This window comes from Lutra lutra, chromosome 2 (assembly GCF_902655055.1).
Source record: "Lutra lutra chromosome 2, mLutLut1.2, whole genome shotgun sequence".
NCBI classification, from domain to species: Eukaryota; Metazoa; Chordata; class Mammalia; order Carnivora; family Mustelidae; genus Lutra; species Lutra lutra.
Window position 1 is genome coordinate 88064125 of NC_062279.1, and position 23886 is coordinate 88088010.

The window sequence follows — 23886 nt, forward strand, 5'->3', positions numbered from 1 at the left end:
CTCTTGTTGAAATTGCTGCCTGTTTTTATAAATGAAGTTTTACTTTGTTATGTAATGTTGTCTGTGGCTGCTTTTGTACCACAACGGGAGAGTTGAGTAGTTGAGACAGAGACCATATGTCCCAGAACGCTTGCGATATTTACCATCTGGCCTTTTTCAGGAAGAAGAACAAATTAGATTACATTATCCATTAGCATTTCTGGGACCATTTACATTTTAGAAGTTCTACAATGAGAAGAACCCATGCAATTAATCCCTTTGTGAAATGTCCATGAATAGCGGGCTTTTCATTCTCCATCCCACCCCAAATGGTGTGTCCTAGACATGGTCCATCTTGAGAGACTTATTTGTCAGTAGACGTGTGTTTGTCTCTGTTTTGGGAATGTCGGAAATGAGAAAGATCCTCACTACATTAAGGCTGCTTTTTCCCCCAGATAACCTTATTATAAATGAGGCTGTCTTCCCTTTTTAGTCAACTGTGAGCAAGTATTAATAATGTTAGAAAGGCTTCACTTAACATCTGTTTCTCCACAAATAGTAGTTATGGAAATATTTTAAATACTTTTTCACATCCTTGAAAATATTTGCGAAATCCTCTCTGTAATGGCGGCAAGTTTTCAGAACAGGATTCCTCACTGATGATGTGTGAAACTAATGAAAAAAGAACTGTATACCCACTTTTCATTTGCTTTAATTCCAAGGCCAACACTTAGATAACATTTATTCTCCCATTTCTTTTTACTCAGGGTGTTAAGGAATTAGCAAAGCAGGTGAAGAGTTTGCCAGTGGTCAATTACAACCTCCTGAAGTATATTTGCAGGTAAGAATTGTCCTGAAGACAAAACTAAAGAGAACGAGACTATTTGTAGCCTGATAATAATTTATTTTTGACCATGAATAAAATCAGTGACCTGCTCTGTGCTCTAGTGTTGACCTCTGTAAAATGAAGAGGTTTGATAAGATAATCTCAAGGCTTTCTTTGAGCCCTGAAATTGCTCGATTTTGTCATTTGTTTCTGAGTCTCTCTTACATCTACATATTAGGGATATGTTGCTTCGAACTTCCATCAGTTGTTTGTACATGTGCTGTGTACCTTCATTTAGAGAAGGAGCATTTCCCTTGGCATGAAAAAGACCTGTACGGGAGTCCAGTTTCTATCACTGATGTCTTATATGTCTGTATGCAATTTTCTTATCCTCTCTAAGTGTCCTACTAGGTAAAAGAGTATTGAAAACACACATTCCACACAGTTGTTTTAACATTTAAATTATATTTTTAAGTTGAATAAGTATTATTTTCTTTCTGTTTTTCTCTTACTACAAGACTTATTGAAAAGACATTACTGCTTGGTTCTTTTAGGACACTAATTGTACCTGATAAAGCTCTCACTCATGACCATATTTCCCTATGGCTTGGGATGGTATGTGCCATGTCTGTGCCCCTGTTTAAGAAACCCTATGATTTCACTCATATGTGGAATTTAAGAAACAAAACAACCATGGGGGAGAAAAGAGAGAGGCAGACAAAGGACAGACTCTCTCTTTTCTTTTTTTAAAGATTTTATATATTTATTTGACAGAAAGAAAGAGAGTGAGAGAGGAAACAGGGAGAGTAGGAGAGGGAGAAGAGGCTTTCCATTGAGCAGGGGGCTTGATGTGGGGCTCAATCCCAGGACCCTGGGATCATGACCTGAGCTGAAGGCAGACGCTTAATGACTGAGCCACCCAGGCACCCCAGAAACAGACTCTTAACTACAAAGAACAAACTGATGGTTATTGGAAGGACGGTGGGTGAGGAGATGGGTGAATAGGTGATGGGGATTTAGAAGGGCACTTTTTGAGATGAGCACAAAAATGGAAGTGTTGGAAGTGTTGAATCACTGAATTGTACACCTGAAACTAATATTACACTGTCTGCTAACTAATTGGGATTTAAATAAAAACTTAAAAAATTAAGACACCAAGTATTTAAAATTGAAAAATTAAATTGAAATAAAGAGATGATGGTTGGCACTACAAGTCATTGTAAGGTATCTTAAAGGAAAGCCTCTCAGTTTATTTTTAAATAATTCAAATTTTTAATTCAATACAGTGTTATCATTTACATATACTTTTTGCATCATGATTAGGTAAACATTTGGCAGACTGGGAACTATGCAGTTTAAGACTAATGCCTGACACTGTGGACTTCACATCAATTGTAACTGAGTAGGAATTCTAGAATCTCCTACTGTAACTTTTTCTGGTGATGGTAGGAAGCAAATATGAGCTTAGGTTTCAAAATTTAGAAAAAGGAAAGAAATCATCTCACTGATAACATAGACTCATTAACACATCGGGGTTCTGTCCCAAGATTTTGAACTAATTCAGGCTGCTATGGTGAATGAGAAAGGAGGACATCCTCTTTAAGTAAAAAGGAAAAGGCTCTTCCTTGAGAACTATATTACCCATCTTTATCTCCATAGTAGGAGAACTTCACTTCTCTTGAAACATTTTTTTTGAAGATTTTATTTATTTATTTGACAGAGAGAGAGAGAGATCACAAGTAGGCTGAGAGGCAGGCAGAGGGGGAGGGAGGAGCAGGCTCCCTGCTGAGCAGAGAGCCCAATGCAGGGCTCAATCCCAGGGCCCTGAAATCATGACCTGAGCTGAAGGCAGAGGCTTAACCCACTGAGCCACTCAGGCGCCCCTCTTGAAACATTTAAGCAGGCTTTTTGTTTCAGCTAAAAGTCTTAATCATATAAGAAATTACACTGGTGTGAGTTTTTGCCTTTCAGTTTTACACTAGCTATCTAACAATAATGAATATGTGGAGCAGGCGCCTTTCTTCACAGTCATAGGGGAGTAGTCGAGAGCACAGACTCTCGAGTCAGACACTCTGGGTTCAAATTTCAGCTCTGCCACCTATTACTTGTACATCCTCAGAGAATATTCTTAGCCACCGTGGTGCCTCATTTGTCTCATCTGTAAAATGGAGATAATCAGTATCTACCTCACAGAGTTGCTTTGAGAATTCAGTAAGTTAGTGCAATGTCTGACACCTAAAATATATTATTTTAAGTAATAATTAAGTTCTCTTATTTTCTTTAGCATAATGCAGTCTAGTTTCATCCATGTTGTTGCAAATGGTAAGGTTTCATTCTTTTTGATGGCTGAGTAATATTCCAGGTCTCTCTCTCTCTCTCTCTCTCTCTCTCCCTCTCACACACACACACACACACACACACACACACACACAATCTTCTTTATCCATTCTATGTTAAGTGAAATAAATCAGAGAAAGATAAATGCCATATGTTTTCAATCATGTATGGAATTTAAGAAACCAAACAGATGAACATAGGGGAAAAGGGAAAAAAGAGAGAGAGAGAAAGAAGCAAACCATAAGAGACTCTTAACCATAGAGAACAAACTGAGGGTTGATGGAAGGGAGTTGGGTGGGGGATGGGCTAAATGGGTGATGGGTATTAAGGAAGGCACTTATTTTGATGAGCACTGGGTGTTAAAGTAATTGATGACTCACTAAATCCTACTCATATAAACTAGAATTCAAATAAAATTTTGAAATAAAAAATAAATAAGTAAATAAAACCAAATGAAAAAAAAATGAGTTCTTTTTTAAATTTTTCATCACTTCCTCTTTGTTTCATCAGTACAATTAGTAAACCATGAAATCTAGAAATGAAGAGAGGGTGGGGAGTGAAAAAAGGCTGAAAGACTACAAAAACAATCCTTCTTACTAAAATCATTTGAAGAAAGTCTAAATCACGCCCCTTAATCTTTAGCACCTAATAAGTTGAAAAAAAATGTGCTTATAGGGGTGCCTGGGTGGCTCAGTGGGTTAAGCCTCTGCCTTCGGCTCAGGTCATGATCCCAGGGTCCTGGGATCGAGCCCCGCATCGGGCTCACTGCTCAGCAGGAAGCCTGCTTCCCCTCCTCTCTCTCTCTCTCTCTCTCTCTCTGCCTGCCTCCCTCCCTATTTGTGATCTCTCTCTCTGTCGAATAAATAAATAAAATTTAAAAAAAATGTGCTCATAATTTTTCGTATCAGTAGAATTAAAGTTTTAATTTAAACCATGTTTGACCTCATTTTTTAATAGACTATAAATTTGAAGCTCACAAATTACTCAATAAAGAGGGTTAATTCCTCCTCTCTGAAATACAAGACTGTACAGATGGTCTTTTTTATAGTTTTCAAATTGAATACACATATAAATTGAATGTTTTATATAAGGATTGGAAGAAAATCCATATTCTTGAGTCTCTTGTCCATATTAGCATTATCCAAATACACCTGTTTCTGTGATTGAAAGAGGAAACTAAGCCAGGCCAGAGTTGATATTTGAATGATTCCTCAAGATTGATCTTTAATCATTTACAATATATTTTCCCCTCATTTGAGAGATGTTTGAATTTCTAAATAATTTTGTCTTCATAATTGTATTTGAACACAGGTTCTTGGATGAAGTACAGTCCTATTCTGGAGTTAACAAAATGAGTGTGCAGAACTTGGCCACTGTCTTTGGCCCTAATATCCTGCGTCCCAAAGTGGAAGATCCTTTGACTATCATGGAGGGTAAGTAAATGATTACCTTACATCCCCATCAAGAGAACAATCAACTGTCTTTTGTTTGTTTTGTTTTGTTTTGTTTTGTTTTGTTTAAGTTTACTTATTTTTTTTTTAAGATTTTTATTTATTTATTTGACACAGAGAGAGAGAGATCACAAGTAGGCAGAGAGGCAGGCAGAGAGAGGAGGAAGCAGGCTCACTGCCGAGCAGAGAGCCTGATGCGGGGCTCGATCCCAGGACCCTGAGATCATGACCTGAGCCGAAGGCAGAGGCTTAACCCACTGAGCCACCCAGGTGCCCCAAAGTTTACTTATTTATGGTCTCTATACCCAATGTGGAGCTCAAACTCACAACCCAAGATCAAGAGTCATATGCTATGCTGACTAAGCCAGCCAGGCACTCCCAATCAGCTCTCTTTTGGTTGGTCTGAACCTTTTCTCTTCTAATGAAGTTAGAGAAATAAGTAACTCTATGGTAACTCCGTTTACTTTTTTTTCCATTTATTTATTTTTTAAATTAAATATAATATATTATTAGCCCCAGGGGTACAGGTCTGTGAATCATCAGACTTACACACTTCACAGCACTCACCATAGCACATACTCTCCCGAATGTCCATAACCCAACCCCCCTCTCCCTCTTCCCCTCCCCCCTAGCAACCCTCAGTTTGTTTTGTGATATTAAGAGTCTCTTATGGTTTGTCTCCCTCCCAATCCCATCTTGTTTCATTTTTTCCTTCCCTACCCCACAAACCTCCCACATTGCCTCTCAAATTCCTCATATCAGGGAGATCATATGATAACTGTCTTTCTCTGATTGACTTATTTTGCTAAGCATAATACCCTCTAGTTCCATCCACGTTGTTGCAAATGGCAAGATTTCATTTCTTTTGATGGCTGCATAGTATTCCATTGTATATGTAGACCACATCTTCTATAGCTATTCATCTGTTGATGAACATCTAGGTTCTTTCAATAGTTTGGCTGTTCTGGACATTGCTGCTATAAACATTCGGGTGGACGTGCCCCTTCAGATCACTACATTTGTATCTTTAGAGTAAATACCCAGTGGTGCAATTGCTGGGTCGTAGGGTAGCTCTATTTTCAACTTTTTGAGGAAAACCATGTTGTTTTCCAGAGTGGCTGCACCAGCTTGCATTCCCACCAACAATGTAAGAGGGTTCCCCTTTCTCTGCATCCACACCAGCATCTGTCCTTTCTTGACTTGTTAATTTTGGCCATTCTGACTGGTGTGAGGTGGTCTCTCATTGTGGTTTTGATTTGTATTTCCTTGATGCCAAGTGATGTGGAGCCCTTTTTCATGTGTCTGTTGGCCATCTGGATGTCTTCTTTGCAGAAATGTCTGTTCCTGTCCTCTGCCCATTTCTTGATTGGATTATTTGTTCTTTGGGTGTTGAGTTTGATAAGTTCTTCATAGATTTTGGGTACTAGCTCTTTATCTGATAAGTCATTTGCAAATATCTTCTCCCATTCTGTCAGTTGTCTTTTGGTTTTGTTGACTGTTTCCTTTGCTGTGCAAAAGCTTTTGATCTTGATGAAGTCCCAATAGTTTATTTTTGCCCTTGCTTCCCTTGCCTTTGGCAATGTTTCTAGGAAGAAGTTGCTGCGGTTGAGGTTGAAGAGGTTGCTGCCTGTGTTCTCTTCAAGGATTTTGATGGACTCCTTTCTCACACTGAGGTCTTTCATCTGTTTGGAGTCTATTTTTGTGTGTGGTGTAAGGAAATGGTCCAGTTTCATTTTTCTGCATGTGGCTGTCCAAGTTTCCCAACACCCATTTGTTGAAGAGACTGTCTTTTTCCCATTGGACATTCTTTCCTGCTTTGTTGAAGATTAGTTGACCATAGAGTTGAGGGTCTATTTCTGGGCTCTCTATTCTGTTCCATTGATCTATGTGTCTGTTTCTGTGGCAGTACCATACTGTCTTGATAATGACAGCTTTGTAATAGAGCTTAAACTCTGGAATTGTGATGCCATCAACTTTGGCTTTCTTTTTCAACATTCCTCTGGCGTTTCAAGGTCTTTTCTGGTTCCATATAAATTTGAGGATCATTTGTTCCATTTCTTTGAAAAACATTGATGCTATTTTGATAGTGATTGCATTAAACATATAGATTGCTTTAGGTAGCATAGACATTTTCACAATATTCTTCCAATCCATGAGCATGGAACATTTTTCTATTTCTTTGTGTCCTCCTCAATTTCTTTCATGAGTGCTTTATAGTTTTCTGAGTACAGACTCTTTGCCTCTTTGGTTAGGTTTATTCCTAGGTATCTTATGGGTTTTGGTGCAATTGTAAATGGGATTGATTTCTTAAATTTCTTTCTTCTGTCTTGTTTTTGGTTTATAGAAATGCACCTGATTTCTGTGCATTGATTTTATATCCTGACACTTTACTGAATTCCTGTACAATTTCTAGCAGATTTGGAGTAGAGTCTTTTGGGTTTTCCACATAAAGTATCATATCATCTGCAAAGAGTGATAGTTTGACTACTTCTTTGCCAACTTGGATGCCTTTAATTTCTTTTTATTGTCTGATGCTGAGGCTAGGACTTCTAGTACTATGTTGAATAGCAGTGATGAAAATGGACATCCCTGCTGTGTTCCTGACCCTAGCAGAAAAGCTCTCAGTTTTTCCCCATTGGGAATGACATTCGCTGTGGGTTTTTCATAGATGGCTTTGATGATACTGAGGTGTGTACCCTCTGTCCTTACACTTTGAAGAGTTTTGATCAAGAAAGGATGCTGTACTTTGTAAAATGCTTTTTCAGCATCTATTGAGAGTATCATATGGTTCTTGTTCTTTTTTTTTCTTGTTCTTTCTTTTATTAATGTATTGTATCACATTGATTGATTTGTGGATGTTGAACCAACCTTGCAGTCCTGGAATAAATCCCACTTGGTCATGGTAAATAATCCTTTTAATGTACTGTTGGATGCTATTGGCTAGTATTTTGGTGAGAATGTAACTTCATTTATTGACTCCAGTTCTTCAAGGGCAAAAATCTTCTCTTTGGGAGTTGGGCATTTTTTTTGAGTTTACTACACATAATAATTTACTAAAAGATTCCTCAGTAGCCTTATAAGAACAAATCAGCTGTGAAGTATTATGCAGGAACTAGAAAAATCTAGTTCACTTTTTGAGCCTCATACAATTTTCAGAAAATTCAGTAAGTAACTATTTTAATATTTTTTCCATATGTAAAACTTTATTCAAAAATTTTAAATGAATTAATGTACATAAAGTACCTAGAATACTGTCAGGTACATAAAAAGCCATCCTAACTACCATTATGACAGAGGAACTCCAAATGATATTTAAAACATTCTAGCCAATACATATTAAGTTAATATATTTTTATTAACTTTGGGTTTTTTTGACTGATTTCAAGAAATAGAAAAAGATGGTCTTCTGTAAGATAATGCTGCTTATTAAACTGTGGTTTGAAATATGAATTGTTTTCTAGATGATAAAATGCTTCAAATTATTTTCCACAAGGAACTTCTATTTCTGTTTGTTTCCAGCAGGACTTACTGCTTGAATACCTTTCCTATCTATGGCCATTAGTAGTATTGTTGTTTTCTAAAAACTGGACTAACTGAACATTTAAGAATGTAATAAGGAAGAGGGAAGAAGAAAGAATGAGTAATTCATTTTTACTCTGAGCTTTAGAACAAAATATAATCCTGATAGTGTTCCTTTCTTGAAAATTCTAAGATTTTCATTCCTCTATGTCTTCTTTTTTTTTAAAGATTTTATTTATTTATTTGACAGAGAGAGATAACAAGTAGGCAGAGAGGCAGGCAGAGAGAGAGGAGGAAGCAGGCTCCCTGCTGAGCAGAGAGCCCAATGTGGGGCTTGATCTCAGGACCCTGAGATCATGACCTGAGCTGAAGGCAGAGGCTTTAACCCACTGAGCCACCCAGGCACCTCTCCTCTATGTCTTATCAGACAGAGGAAAGCTTTTAAGTGTTTGCCTGCATCAACTCAGCTTCATTTCCTTGTCAGATATTTAGGGCAATATCAACTGAACACCAGATTTGGGGCAGTAAGTTAGTTGGTCCAGAAAACTTAATTTCTTTTGGAAGAGTTTAGCAGACATTAGACGAATAAAATGTGAAGCTATAAGAAGCTTACAGATCCTTTAGTCTATGGTTTTCTAAAACTTTTTAAAATATAAAGTAGAATGCATATGGGGGTGCCTGGGTGGCTCATTTGGCTAAGCATCTGCCTTCAGCTCGGGTCATGATCCCAGGGGCCTGGTATGGAGCCCTGTTTCGGGCTCCCTGCTCAGTGGAAAGCCTACTTCTCCCTCTCCCACTCTCCCTGCTTGTGTTCCCTCTCTCACTGTCTCTCTCTCTCTGTCAAATAAATAAAATTTTTTTAAAAAATTTGAATGCATATGATAATGAAAACCACCAATAATGCACATACATACACATTGTAATGAAGTTATATAAGACAAATACTCTAGAAATCACCACCCAGGTCAAGAAATATAACTTTTTTAAGCATCCCAAAGTCCTTTTCTGTGTCCTATTACTCCATCTTACTCCCACACTTACTTATAACTCTATTTTACTATATAAACATTTGTATCAATCACTTCCTTGCATTTCTTGATAGTTTTAACAACCAAATAGATTTCTTAGGCATTATATTTAACCTTTACTCTTATTTTATTTGATATTTTTTAATGTCTTTGGCCCTAATATCCTGACTTCAGGAACATATAAAAAGGATAATAAACCAAAACCAGTGGGTTTTAATCCCAGGAAGGCCAACTTGGATAGCTATTTAAAAATCAATGTAATTATGGGGCACCTGGGTGGCTCAGTGGGTTAAGCCGCTGCCTTCGGCTCTGGTCATGATCCCAGGTCCTGGGTTCAAGCCCCACATCGGGCTTTCTGCTCAGCGGGGAGCCTGCTTCCTCCTCTCTCTCTGCCTGCCTCTCTGCCTACTTGTGATTTCTCTCTGTCAAATAAATAAATAAAATCTTTAAAAAAAAATAAAATAAAAATCAATGTAATTCACTATATTAACAGACAAATTTTTTTTAATCCTCTCCTTGGATATAAAAAAGGTATTTTACAAAATCTAACACCACTCATGGTAAAGGCTGTCAGCAAATTAGAAATAAAAGGATCTTAATAAAGGTGACCTGTAAAAAAAAATTTAGTTATAATATTATACTTAATGGTGAAAGATGGACTGCTTTCCCCCTAAGGTAAGATTGCCTACTTCTGGCACTTTGACTGTACTAGAAATCCTAGCCAGGACAAGAAAGTGTTAAGAAGGAATTAAAGACACACAAATTAGGAAGTTGTAAACCTCTGTTTATTCACAGACAAGATGATAACTCATGTAGGAAATGCTAGGAAATCTACAAGGAAAGTTATTATAACTAATAAGTGAACTTACCAAGGTCATATGAGACAATGTCAATTTATAAAAATTCATTTTATTTCTATGCAATAACATTGATGGCAATTGAAATAAAAATATAATTTTAGAACAACACTTATAAATATCAAAAATTAGGGATAAGTTTAAGAAAATATGCACAAGACATATATCCTGAAGACTACTAAACATGTATTTAAAAAACTATATAAATGGGGAAATATACTATGTTCATCAATTAGAATAGTCAAAATCAATAAGCTATTAATTTTCCTAAAGTTTACCTATAGTCTCAACATAATTCTCAAAAATATCAGAGAAAAAATTTATTTGTAGAAATTGACAATCTGCTTGTAAACCTTACATGGAAATAAAAATTATCCAGAATAGTCAAAACAATTTGAAAGGGAAAAAGAAAGTTGAAATATACTACTTGATTTAAGACTTAACTATAATGCTACAAATAATCAAGGCAGTGTGGTATCAACATAAAGATGGTCATATAGCTCAATGTAATAGAACAGAGTCAAGAAATAGACCTACACATGTCATCATTTGTTTTTGACATATGTGCCAAGTTAGTTTAGTGGGAAAGGGATAGTCATTTCAACAAATGATACAGGAAAATTTCATATATGTTTTAAGAAATCCTCTATCCTTACTTCACATCACTCAGAAAATTAAATTGAAATGGATCATAGACCTAAATGTAAGAGCTAAAAGCATAAAACTTAGGGAGAAAGATATAGGAGAAAAAAACCTTATGGCTTTGAGTTAGTCAAAGACCTACTAGGACACAAAAAACTCTAACCATAAAAAAAAATTGAGAATTTGGGCTTAATCAAAATTAAAACTTTTGCTCTTCAAAAGATATCCTTAAGAGAACAAAAAGGCAAGCCATAGAAATGAGGAATATAATGTGAATCAAATATCTGATTAAAGAATTTGTTTTAAAAGTATATAAATAACTCACACAAATAATAGGACAGTGAGGCCAGGTGGGGGGAGGGGAATGAGTGAAAGATCTGAATTAGACATTTCATCAGAGATAAATAGCAAATAACACATGGAAAGATGCTCAGTATTTTTAGTCATTACAGGAATGCAAATTTAAGCTATAATGAGCTACCACTACACATCCTCTACAAAGTATAAAATTAAGACTTAAAATACTAGGCTTGGCTGGTAGAAATACAAAATGTTAGAGCCATTTTGCAAAGTTGGGTAGCTTCTTAAAAACTTAAAAACTTAACTTTTAACTTAAAAACTTAACTACTTATTAGCCATAAGACCCAACAGAGAGCGGTGTGCTAAGTATTTAGCCCCATATAAAGAAAATACATGTTCACCCAAAATTCTAGTCAAATGTTCATATCAACTTTATTTCATAATAGCTCCAATCTGAAATCAGATCAGTTTTCCATCAATCAGTGATTAGATAAACAATTTTTGGAATATTTATAAAATGGAATACTACCCAGCAATGAAAATAATGAACTGTTGTTACATCCAACAATATGGATAAATCTCAAAAGTATTACGCTCAGTGAATAATGCCTAGACACAAAAGACTTCATACTGCATAATTCCATTTATATGAAATTCTAGAAAAAGAAAAACTATAGTGTTAGAAAGCAGATCAGTGATTACCATAGTTCAAAGGTGGGGATAGGGAATTGGCTACAAACAGGCACAAGGGAATTGCCTATTTCATGATTAGATGGTGTTTCCAGGACTGTCATTTGTCAAAATTCATTATATAACTTGCAGACATCTGTACATGTACAGAATGACACATGTATAAGGTTAGTCATTGCAAAAAAAACAAATTGAAACTACATTTCATAGATGGCTGTCATATACACCTGATACGTACGTGTATTTTAAAGTGCCTAAGTACCTTTAAAGGAAAGTTGAATTCTTACCCAATTCTTGTGAAGAAGTGCCTATAAAGTGGTATTTAAATTCAACCTTTATAAATGTATACAGGTGAGGGGAAGTTCAGGATCCACATAGCACACTGGGACCCCCGAATCTGCTTGGACTTTTCAGAATAGGCTAGTGATCATAACCAGTCTGACCTCATTATTTGGTCTTCAAGCTTTTCATTAGCAGCCCAAGGAAGAGAATGACAGAGAGGAGGAAATAAAAAGTAAAAAAAAGAGTATATAGTGACACATACTTCATCATTACTAAGCTAGTCTGTCCGAAAAAGATATAAAAATTGAAAGAAAATCCCTTTGCAAGAACTATTGCCATTGATTATTCTGGATACTAGATGAAAGCAAAGCCTCCCAAGGTAGAAGAAAGAGATTTCTAGATCACTAGGGTCCTGACAGTCACTCTATAATTATGGCAGGTAACTTGTCATGACTGTTCACAGACTTGTCATGGAGATCTTGGGAATGTCACTCTTCAATTAGTTAAATGCCCTGCATAGTTCACAGCTCTGGTGAGAAGCACTGATGCTTCAGATGCTAATATTCTAGTGATGTGAGGAAGCTCCATGTTCCCAAAGTACTAGACAGAGGCGTATATAATCGAGGCGGCTAATATTTGAAAGTGTGTCTGTCATATGAGCAAATAATGCAATAGGACTAAGTACACATGTCTTCAAACAGTGCATAAACGACAGTGTTGACAGTCGTTTTAACTATACTAAAATCTTTTCATCAGATTCACTCCTACATGCACAGAAAATAGGATGACAAATTCAGAGGTGGCTAAAAAAGGAAAGATGGATATATAATACCATTCATCTTTTGAGTCCTTTTTCTTCCACAACTCTGATTCAATACATAGATGTCTTTTATTTAGTTTCTTACTTAGAACAACTCCAAGCTTACTTGTTGCTGCTACAGCTTAAATTCCATCAGCTGAAACATCTAGAATGAGGGCATGCTCTGGAGTAAGAAGACAAAGTATGACATTTCACCCTGGTCTATTATCATCTCGGTGGCCTTGAGCAAATAGCTTAACCTCTCTGAACCTCAATTTTCTCTTCTGAAAAATTTTAAGTCCTATCTCACAGCCTTTTGAGAAACTTAATTTAAAAGATGTAAGTGAAACATCTCCACCTAAATCACTGTTTCTCAAACTCCAACATACATAGGAACCACCCGGAGATCTTGTTAATGTGCAAGTTCCCCGACTGAGAAGGTCTTCAGTGGGTCCTGCAAGTCTGAAGCTCCCAGGTGATATAAAAATCTGAACCAGACCCTTCCCTCTCCACCTGGAGAATTTTATTTCCTCCTGCTGCCCCAGACAAACCTGTCTTCCCTTACCAGGGAGGGAGGTGGGTGCTGCTGCTGAGAAGAGGACAGGTTGGATGACTGCTGATGTCATTTGGGAGCTGGTTAGAAATGTACAATCTCATGCCCCACCCAAAACATTTTAACAGAATCTCCAGGTAATTTGAATGAATACTAATGTTTGAGCAACACTGACCCAGAATCAGACCTGGCACATTGAAGATTTGGGATCTAAATGTACTGTTAGGTTTTGGATTATCACAGAAGTGTGCAGGATATAGATGGATTTAACACATTTTTTCATATTCAAAATTTGGATTTTTGAATTACATTCAGAGTCATATTTTGCCAACACGTTGCTTTAAGCTAAAGAGTGGCCTCACCCCAGCCAGATCAGGCCTCTACTCCCTGACAGCTAGCCAGTTAGTAGCTGTTTCCAGTAGGAATCTGGATTGTCAAAGCCCTTGTCATCGTTTTCCCCACCAAATCTCAATTTTAGTATTTTGTATAGAAAGTACACTTACTAACTGGAATTTAAATTGTTTTGCTGTGTCTATTTACTGGAGACTATTCCTAAGAGCAACATCATATAAACCCAGTTAACACATCAAATTAGTATATTTCAAGTCAAAGCAAAGATGATTGATGTCTGCATTAGCCTATACTGTTTATTGTGGATACATGAATAAATGAATACATAAGGAGTTTCTTGGGTTATTGAGGGGGGAGGGACTCCAAGTTAGGAAACTACTTGAGAAGCCTACTTAATGGTGACAGCCAGTTTTAAGGGATAGGAGCTCAGCTTGGAAGGCAGTGAGGAATATGTGAAAATATACTTGAGATTTCAGCTGGTATTCCATAAAACCTGAGAAGTCCATTGATTTTTTTTTAATAAATTACTGCTTTTAATAATGGATTAACTTTTTTATCCTTTATTGTCTTGAGTTATTTTTGCTGAGATTTATACTCATTTCTAATTCATCCTTTACAGTGCATAGTGAAGATACAAGAATCAAATAGACACCATGATATTTTCATCTGTGTAAGAGAATTATTTTCTTCCTCATAGGACTTTTCATCATTTAAAATGTCCTGCCTAATGCTTTGTTGTTTCTTGTAGAGCAGGTTTGCTAGTAACAGATTCTCTGTTTTATCTAGCAATGTCTTTATTTCCCCTCCATTTCGAAGCATAGGTTTGTTGGATATAGAATTCTTGCTTGGCAGTCTTTTAGTATATATCTTATCGCATTACCTTGGGGCAATGAGAAAGCAGCTGTTAATCTTACTAAGGATCCCTTGTACATGAGTTGCTTCTCTCTGTTCCTTTCAAGAGTCCTTCTATGTTTTTGGTTTAAGACAGCTTGACTACAGTGGGTCTAGGTTTGGATCCTTTGACATCTATCTAGCATGAAATTTGGTGATCCTTTTGGATATACAGATCATGTTTTTCATCAAACTGGGACATTTTCAGCAACTATTTCTTTATTCTTTCTCTTTTGGGACTCTCCTTCTGGAACTACCATTAGGCATACGCTGGCATACTTTATGGTGTCCCACAGGTCTGTGAGGCTGTTTATTTTTCTTCTTTTTTTTTCCTTTATGTTTTTTGGACTGGATAACGTCAGTTGACCTATTTTCAGGTATAACAATCTTTCTTCCGCCTGCTCGTATCTGCTGTTGTTTCCCTCTACTGATTTTTTTTTTTTTTTTTCCATTTCGGTTTTTATACTTTTCAACTCCAGCATATCTATTTGGTTCTTTTTTTTTTTTTAAGATTTTATTTATTTATTTGACAGACCGAGATCACAATTAGGCAGAGAGACAGGCAGAGAGAGAGGAGGAAGCAGGCTCCCTGCTGAGCAGAGAGCCCAATGTGGGGCTCCATCCCAGGACCCTGGGATCATGACCTGAGCCGAAGGCAGAGGCTTTAACCCACTGAGCCTCCCATGCACCCCTATTTCGTTCATTTTTTAATACTTTCTGTCTCTTCATTGATAATAAATAAATTGGTAAGACATTATTCTCATTTTCATCTCGTCTCTTTAGACATCTTTCATCTGGTCTCTTTAGACATGGTTTCCTTTAGTTATTAGAACACATTTAAAACAGCTGATTTAAAGTCTTTGTCTAGTGAGTACACTGGGCTTCCTCAGAGTTTGTTGTTTTTTTTCCCTGGGTATCGGCTATAATGCCTTTACTCTTTACATGTCTCAAAATTTTCACTGAAAAGACATTTGTAGTAATACAATAATGTGAGAACTTTGGATATCAGGTCCTCCTCTTCCTTATGTTTGTTGTTGTTTGCCTAGTGATTTTTCTGGACTAATTCTATAAAGTCTATATTCTTTGCCATATGTGGCCACTGATGTCTATGCTTGGTTTGCTTGGTTGTCAATTAATTATTGGCAAAGATTTCCTTAAATTGCCCAGGCCAATAAGTCCCTCCCCCCCCCCTTTTTTTAACCATAGGGCAAAAATGTATGCAAACCTTGACAGTCGGGTAGTTCACAATTCTGCAGTAGCCTTCAGTTTCTGCTCATGCAGAGCCTCAAGATTAGCCAGAGGGCAGAGACTAGGGACTTTCAATTCTTTCCTGAGCATACAAACAGCTGTAGACATACACATAACCCTAAAGATGCATGTAGTCTTCTAGACTCCCAGGAATAGATCCAAGCTTTTCAACCCCCCCTCCCCCATGGAAATCACATTCCTCGGATTCCTTTTAAGCTTGTGGTTAGCCTGTTGTCTGTCCCAACTGTTTTCCACTGCTTCTGGCAGCCATGATGTTAAACGAAAGAGCCCTCATTATTTTTGACAAATGCCCCTGAGAAAAATGCTCTTCTCCCGCTGGTCACATTCCTGGTCAGATCAATTAAAGACATGCATTGTGAGGGGGGGTCTTCAAAGGAACCACAAACAGGTCAAGCAGTGACAGTACTCTGGGAATGGAGTTTGGAATTCCAACTCTGTTTTGTCCATTGCAGTGGCTGTCAAGCTGCTGGTTCCCACTGTGATTGTGGGATACTAGCTTTCAAAGCTACTGCAAAGCTGGGGAGAAGAGGATGGGGACAAAGTTAAAACCCCACAGAGCTTGCTGTTTCTTACTGAGCCACCATTTTTCTTGAGTAAAAATTCTCCAGACTGTGACAAGCCTTTAATTAATTTCCAGATCCCTACAAATGTGGATTCAGGATACTTCTGTCAGTTGCTTTTACACAAAAGAGGATTTTTGGAGATCCTTATTACACCATTCTGGCTGATGTCACTTAAAATGCCTTGAAACTTTTGAATAGTGAACAAAAGTCACATGGAACTTATCTTGCTACATTAGACAGACAGACCCCATATCCACCAGAGATCATATAGGTTTCCACTAAGAAATGCCACTAAAATATCTTGGTGGTTTGAGGCAACTGTCAGATGAGAGATCACATTGACCTCCTCCTAAGGAAGATTTCTCATAAATAAATCTCAAACTTGCAGGAAGTGCTGTCTAATGATTTAAAGCCTATTCTCTGGAACTAGCTAGCTCTGATTTGAAGTCCTGATTCTGCTGCTTAATAGCTTTGTGACCTTCATCAAGTTACTTAACATTTACAATACAATGATAATAACCACCCGTTCGGAGATTTGTCTTAAAACCCAACTAACAAAAATAAAGTGCTTGGTGTGGTTTGTGGCAAACGTAAATGGTCAAGAACTTTTAGTTTCTATTGCTATTATCATTAAGAATATAGTTCAGCACTACTGATAATAATGCTGAATGTTCATCTGAATAATGCTGTGGTTCTTTAAGTCACTTTCAAAGCGGGAAATAAAACTATTTCACTTGTATTACTATGTTTCCTATGTGATTCTAGGCACTGTGGTGGTCCAGCAGTTGATGTCCGTGATGATTGGCAAACACGACCGCCTCTTCCCCAAAGAGGCAGAACCACAAACCAAACCCCAAGATGGAGTGAGTAACAATAACAATGAAATTCAGAAGAAAGCCACCATGGGTCAGCTACAGAACAAGGAGAACAATAATACCAAGGACAGTCCTGGTAGGCGGTGCTCTTGGGACAAGTCTGAGTCTCCTCAGAGAAGCGGCATGGATAACGGATCCCCCACAGCTGTACCGGGTAGTAAAACCAACAGCCCAAGGAACAGCGTTCACAAGCTGGATGTGTCTAGGAGCCCCCCTCTCATGGTCAAAAAGAATCCTGCCTTCAATAAGGGCAGTGGGATCGTCACCAACGGATCCTTCAGCAGCAGTAATGTGGAAGGTCTGGAGAAAACCCAAACCACTCCCAATGGGAGCTTACAGGCCAGAAGGACCTCTTCCCTGAAGGGGTCTGGTACCAAAATGGGCACCCACAGTGTCCAGAACGGTACAGTGCGAATGGGCATTTTGAACCCCGACACACTTGGGAACCCCATGAACGGTCGCAGTATGAGCTGGCTGCCCAATGGCTATGTGACCCTGAGGGATAACAAGCAGAAAGAGCAAGGAGGAGAGTCAGGCCAGCACAACAGGCTCTCCACCTATGACAATGTCCATCAGCAGTTCTCCATGATGAACCTGGATGATAAGCAGAGTGTCGACAGTGCCACCTGGTCCACGTCCTCCTGCGAAATCTCCCTTCCCGAGAATTCCAACTCCTGTCGCTCCTCCACCACCACCTGCCCAGAGCAAGACTTCTACGGGGCTAATTTTGAGGACCCTGTTTTGGATGGGCCCCCGCAGGATGACCTCTCCCACCCTGGGGACTATGAAAACAAGAGTGACCGGAGGAGTGTGGGAGGTCGAAGTAGTCGTGCCACCAGCAGCAGTGACAACAGTGAGACATTCGTGGGCAACACCACCAGCAACCACAGCGCACTGCACAGTTTAGTGTCCAGCCTGAAGCAGGAGATGACCAAACAGAAGATAGAGTATGAGTCCAGGATAAAGAGGTGAGGAAAATCCGGAGCACCTAGCTGCCAGAAAGGCGGCAACCACCTCCTCCCGCAGGGACGGGTTGACACGGGAGGTTAAACACGCTGGTTCCGGAGCCAGAGACCTGAGTTCAAGTCCAAGCTTTCCCACTTGTAAGCTGTGGGACTTGGGGAGACTTCTCTGTGAGCTTTCGGGTTCTTACTGTGAAAAACTGGAACTATGAGTAATTTTTTACCTTAAAAGCATATGAGAAATCACAGGGCATTGTCCCTGGCCCAGAATAGTGGCTCCGTCATTCTATTTTCTGTTATTAAATGTGTAGGTTTGTGTTAAGAGCTGGAAAGAGGGCCTGGGATAAATGGAAAGTAAGGAGCCTGTTTTCACTGATGGGCAGAGGGTGAGATGAGGGTAAAGAAAAGGTGTCGAAAGAAACATATCTATTTTTTGTTATTTTAATTGTTGGATGTTGAGAGAGGGTCCGCTGCATGCCGGGCTCAGTGCCAGGCCTTGAGGGGTCAGTGGTGAATAAAATAGACAAAAACTCAGCCCTCATGGAACCCGCTTCTGTTCCACCACAGAGACAGATCAAGAAGTAAAGTAGATCAGATGCTAGGTGGAAGACTAACATGGAAGAGGGGTAAGAAGCTTTGGTGAGGTGTAAGGTCACGTGCAGGGCCTTCCAGGTAGTCCAAAAGGAAGCCGTGCGGATCCCTGAGAGAAGAACAAGTGGAAATGCCAGGAGATAGGCTGGGCTGGGGGCTCAGTGGGGGAACAGGGCCCAGTGGCATAGGACCTTGGGGATCATTTTCAGTCTGGTTTTTGTTCTGAGATTAGGATCCATTGGATGTTTTTGAGAAGAGCATTGACATAAAGTGTGTTCATATGCACAAGGGAAATTCTAGGCTAAATGAGGAGCAAAAGCTATAATTTCTAATGAAGCGATTATGCTAACTCCTAATTTATATCAGTTTGCATCTTCTCACAAGATGACCAAGGTAGGAGTGTGCCTAGCAACTTTTCCAGGAAAGCAGCCGCAGCAGGATAAGGGGTGTTTGCCAAGGGTCCTTTGTTCACAGCGCCCCTGACTGTCACGTGTTCTGTGGACTTGAGAGGTGGGAATGGAGAATGGAGCCCAGGGCTCACAAACAGCACCTTGGGCTGGAAACCAGAATGTCCTCCCCGACATTTTCACCACGGTTACGGATATTCTAAAACCGATGGTCTTCATGTTCTCCCCTCAGCTTAGTGTAGGTGAAGAGGGCATTTCACTCAAGTAGAAGGCTCAAGGCTTAGTTCAGCATGAAGCCGCCCCTCTGTGGTCTCCACCCCCGTTTCAGGCTGTGCGACTTGGTGGCCCTCCTCCTTCATGGGTGTTCCGGGGTCCTCCTAAGAGTGGGCCTCAGTCTGTGTCCTGCTTCAGAAGCTCCATGTCGCCAGATGCCACACGCTGCTGCTTTATACATAAAGTTGGCTTCCGTACATTTTAATATGTCTCCCATCTATTAGTCAGTTATCAGGCCAAAAGTTACAGATTTTCAAGAACTTTGGTAAAGTAAATATAAACTGAAGTACCACTTACACATTAAGTTGAAAAATGACTTTCTTAGAAAGTAGTTTTTATAAACCTTGCTGAACAGAAACTTGGTTTGAATTTTTCTATATAATGCCAAGTGACAGGAGGTTTACGGAAGAAGAAACATGCTGTCAGCTAATAAGGTGACTCTCATTTCTGAGTGTCATTTTTGGAATCATTGGCTACCAGAACTCTGAATTTCTGCCAGTATGTGACGATAACTTAGCACTTAGCACTGGGAAGCAAGAGACAGCACTTTAAACTTGTATTAATAGAGAAAAAAAGCTATTCTGAATGGTTGCCGATGTACACATTCATTTGTGAGAACATTGATGGCCTGTTTGTGTTCTGTGATCTATGGTGCACTTCAGAGACTTTGAGAAAATAACGGAACTTCCCAGTAGAATGTCATCTCAGTGAGCCCTCTTCCTGTAGCATTCTAACCCCCTTGACAGCCGGAGGGTGAGGCCCATAGCAGAGTGGGGCAGACGAGCTGCCATGGGCCCAAGGCACAGAAATGGAAGAGTTAACCATTCTAGTTAATTTGTGATCATTTCTATTTGCAGTCATACATTTCTCTTTCAATTTCTTTTAAACTCCATCCCATAAATACTGAATTTAGACAAATTCATAGATATAGGATATAGATGATAATAGATAGATAGATAGTACTTTACTTTGTTTAGTTATCACTGATATGTGTTGTTTAGCTTTTAAATGTATGAGTTTGATGTTCTTTTACCCCCAAAATTAGTTCCTAACCTTACTGTATTGTGGTAGGAGAAATTTGTTTATATTATCAATTATTTGGCCTGGTAAAAACTATTCTGTTTTTACTGGTTTGGGATTCCATATATGACTAATAGATCAAGTCTGTTGGTCAAGTTGTTCCAACCTTTTACATTTGTTCTAATTTCTATCAGATCTATAATTTCCAAGAAAGGAAAAATCTCATATTACTATAGATTTATCAATTTCTCCTTATAATTTTATTATATTTTATATTGAATAATGTGAGGCTAGACTACTTGGTGAATAAAAGTTCAGTATTGTTCATTCTCCCTGATGAATTGGTCCTTTATTCATTAAGTCATGGTCATCTTTAATAATGTTTTTTGCTGAAAATCTATTTCTTCTGATACTAATACTGCTATGCCACCTTTATGTTGATTAGTAACTTCCTGGCAGAAAAGACTTGAGCTATCCAGCCATGACATTCTCACTACCGTTATTTTTCCTTTGCCCAAAAGCAAATGTGATGTCCTCTTTTCTCTTCCAACTTTATCAGATTTTCTCTTTTCTTTTAGTAAAGCCAGCTTCACCTGAAATGACTGCAGGAAGCCCTGTGGTTTGGGTTTCCTCCTGCATCTGCCATTCTGTGCTCCCTCATAATCAGTCTCCGGCTTCTCTGTGCTCACGTTCATTTATTCACAATCAAAGGACAGCTAAGTGCTTCCAAGCGAGGTCTTGGGGTCTTCTTGTTAAAATGATAGTAAATCATCCCAGCAGATAGAATCAACGAATGAACGAATAAATAAAAATACATCTTTTAAATCATTAGACCTTACTTTGCTGATTTGAAAGGGTCCATTACAATTTCCTAAGCCTTGTAGAGATAGAGTTCAGAAAATATTTGCATCCCCATCCCATTTCAAGTGAATGACATCACTTTATCCTTTGTTCCTTCCCTCACCTTCTCTAGCTTAGAGCAGCGAAACTTGACTTTGGAAACAGAGATGATGAGCCTCCACGATGAACTGGATCAAGAAAGGAAAAAGTTCACAATGATAGAAATCAAAATGCGAAACGCCGAGCGAGCAAAAGAAGATGCTGAGAAAAGAAATGACATGCTTCAGAAAGAAATGGAGCAGTTTTTCTCCACGTTTGGGGAGCTGACAGTGGAACCCAGAAGAACCGAGAGAGGAAACACAATATGGATCCAGTGAGCCTGCTTCCTCCCACTGTCTCCGATGGACGTGGCGGGGGCTCCGGGGTGCTGGTGGGAACATTCTGTGGGATCAGGTGGCCGGTCCCCTGCTGTACAGTTCTCTAACTGGTGAAGGAATATCATTTACAGACATTACCCATCCATATCTGCAATGTGTACCAAAGTTATATCATGCCCCATAATGCTACTGTCAAGTGTTACAACTGGATATGTGTATATAGAGTAGTTTTTAAAAAAAAAAGTAAACTAAAAATGGGAAGCATATCTCAAGAATTATTTTATTGCAAGTCTTGTATTTAAAATGTTAAATCAATATGTTGTTGCAATTTAGCTTGCTTTCAAGCTTCACCCCTTGCACTTAACGTAAGCTATTTTTGGCATTGTGTTATCATCAGCTTATTTTATAGATCAATATTTTTATTTCCCCTTTTGCTGAGGAAATGAAGATGAGCAGATATATAAATATATATAAATATATATCAGATGAGTTATTAAAGTCAAAAGAATATTTCGTGGCTGTGCTGTTTGTGCCAATAGACCCCACCATGACCAAAAGAGAAATGTAAATAGTTTTATAAAATACAGTAGACTCACCAGGAACCTTTGATTTGCTCTTCAAATTCCTCCCCCGACACTGCTCAGTTTTCTTAGGGAGGTGTCTTGACACAGAGAATCTTGGATTTTGTGGGAAGAATATAAAAGGCCCCATCTCAAGGCTTATTGTCTGCCTGGTCAGTCCCACAGATGAATGTCTCCTGTGCGGAATGCACTTTAGAGGGAGCAGATGGTAAAAGCATTTAATGAGTCATGCCATGAACTACTCTGACCTTCAGGACTGAGTCTCGGTAACTGCTACATGGTTTCGAGAACAGTTCTTCCCACCATTTGAAGGTTGGGAAACAATGCTCGCAATTCTATGCCACAGGAACCCCTCCTATCTGCTCAGACCTTGCCTCCAACCCCCAGCAAACACACTGCAGTGCAGGCAGTGAGATGGTGTGACCGTGACCCTCTCAGTTGAACGGCTAGCATGTGAGCCGTACAGTGACATGTTTCTGTCACTCAGGCCTACTGTCCTGTTGTCACCCGGGATTCTGTCTGCAGGACTGCTGGGAAAGGCAGGGGATGGAGTGGATAGCCCAGGAGGAGGAGACAAGTTAGGAAGAAGCCAACCATTTTGCTTCTAATTTTTACAATATTGTTCTTCCCAGTTGAAAACATACTTGTTCACAACAATTTTAAGATGTGAATGTTTTGAGGTCCAATTTTGACAAGTTTATGCACATGAGTAATGGTGACTGTCTGTAGGAGCCCAAGGCTCTCTGGAGGTAGAGTTTGGAAAGAACAACTCTTCACGCTCCAGTAAGGCAATGACTTTGAGAAGCCAGGCAAGGAACTATTTCTCACCCTAGAACGAAAAGTCACAAAAGGCATAACTGGAAATAAAGACTGCTTGAGTTTATAGGACTGTGTTGTTAGAAGGTTCTATGTCTGTGTGTGCTTATTTATTTTCAAATGGAACATAGTCTTTAGAGCATCCAGCCTCGTCACCATTCACTTTTGTGTATATCCTTCCACCAAGCAAACTTCTGTGGTCCCTGGGTTTTAACCACTTTCTATAATACTGCTGCCTCTTCACCTTTAGTTTTCTGTTCTCCCACTTTCGGATTCTTTAACCAGATACTTCCACCTGGATATCACATAGAAAAGTTAAACTCAAAATGTACCCTGTTGATCTCAGTGGGGCTCTCTTACATACATTTCCATCTCTGCCCAGGCCCTGTCCTAGCGAATGAAAACCGTGGACTCCTCAGGGAGCTGAAGGACGCAATAGGAAAAATCAGAGGGCATGCAGTTACCCAGCCTACCTTCAGATTTTCCACAAATTGCTCTGACTGAGACTTCTAAGCCTCACTTTTTGCACTGTAGACTGGGAATAACAACAATACTCCTCTCACGGACTTGTTACGTGGTTTCAGTGAGGGAGATGGTGTGCAAGCTGAGCACAGCACCTGCTAGACAGAGAGGATGCCCTAAGCGTTCTTCCTCATTTTTCTCTCCACTCTTTCCCACTCTTGAATTCACTCACCAAGTACCATCCAGTCTGCTCAGCCTTGCCTAATGAGTCTACTCTCTTTGGTCAGTTCCTCCTCGTCTTTGATGAAAGCCTCTCTCCTTTTGCAGGATGTCCCTTCTAGGCTG

At 39.0% G+C, this 23886-nt stretch overlaps 1 protein-coding gene across 8 annotated transcripts in view; it reads left to right on the plus strand.

Moving 5' to 3' along the window:
• ARHGAP24 (Rho GTPase activating protein 24) overlaps positions 1-23151 on the plus strand; it is a 531966-nt gene extending 508815 nt beyond the window's left edge. For all 8 annotated transcript variants that reach the window (XM_047717878.1, XM_047717881.1, XM_047717884.1 and 5 more), the window contains 4 exons: positions 747-820; positions 4454-4575; positions 17103-18180; positions 21439-23151. In XM_047717878.1, coding sequence (XP_047573834.1) covers positions 747-820; positions 4454-4575; positions 17103-18180; positions 21439-21682 — 1518 coding nt within the window. In that variant the 3' untranslated portion in view covers positions 21683-23151. The remainder of the gene's footprint in view (positions 1-746; positions 821-4453; positions 4576-17102; positions 18181-21438) is intronic.
• Positions 23152-23886: the final 735 nt, after the last annotated feature.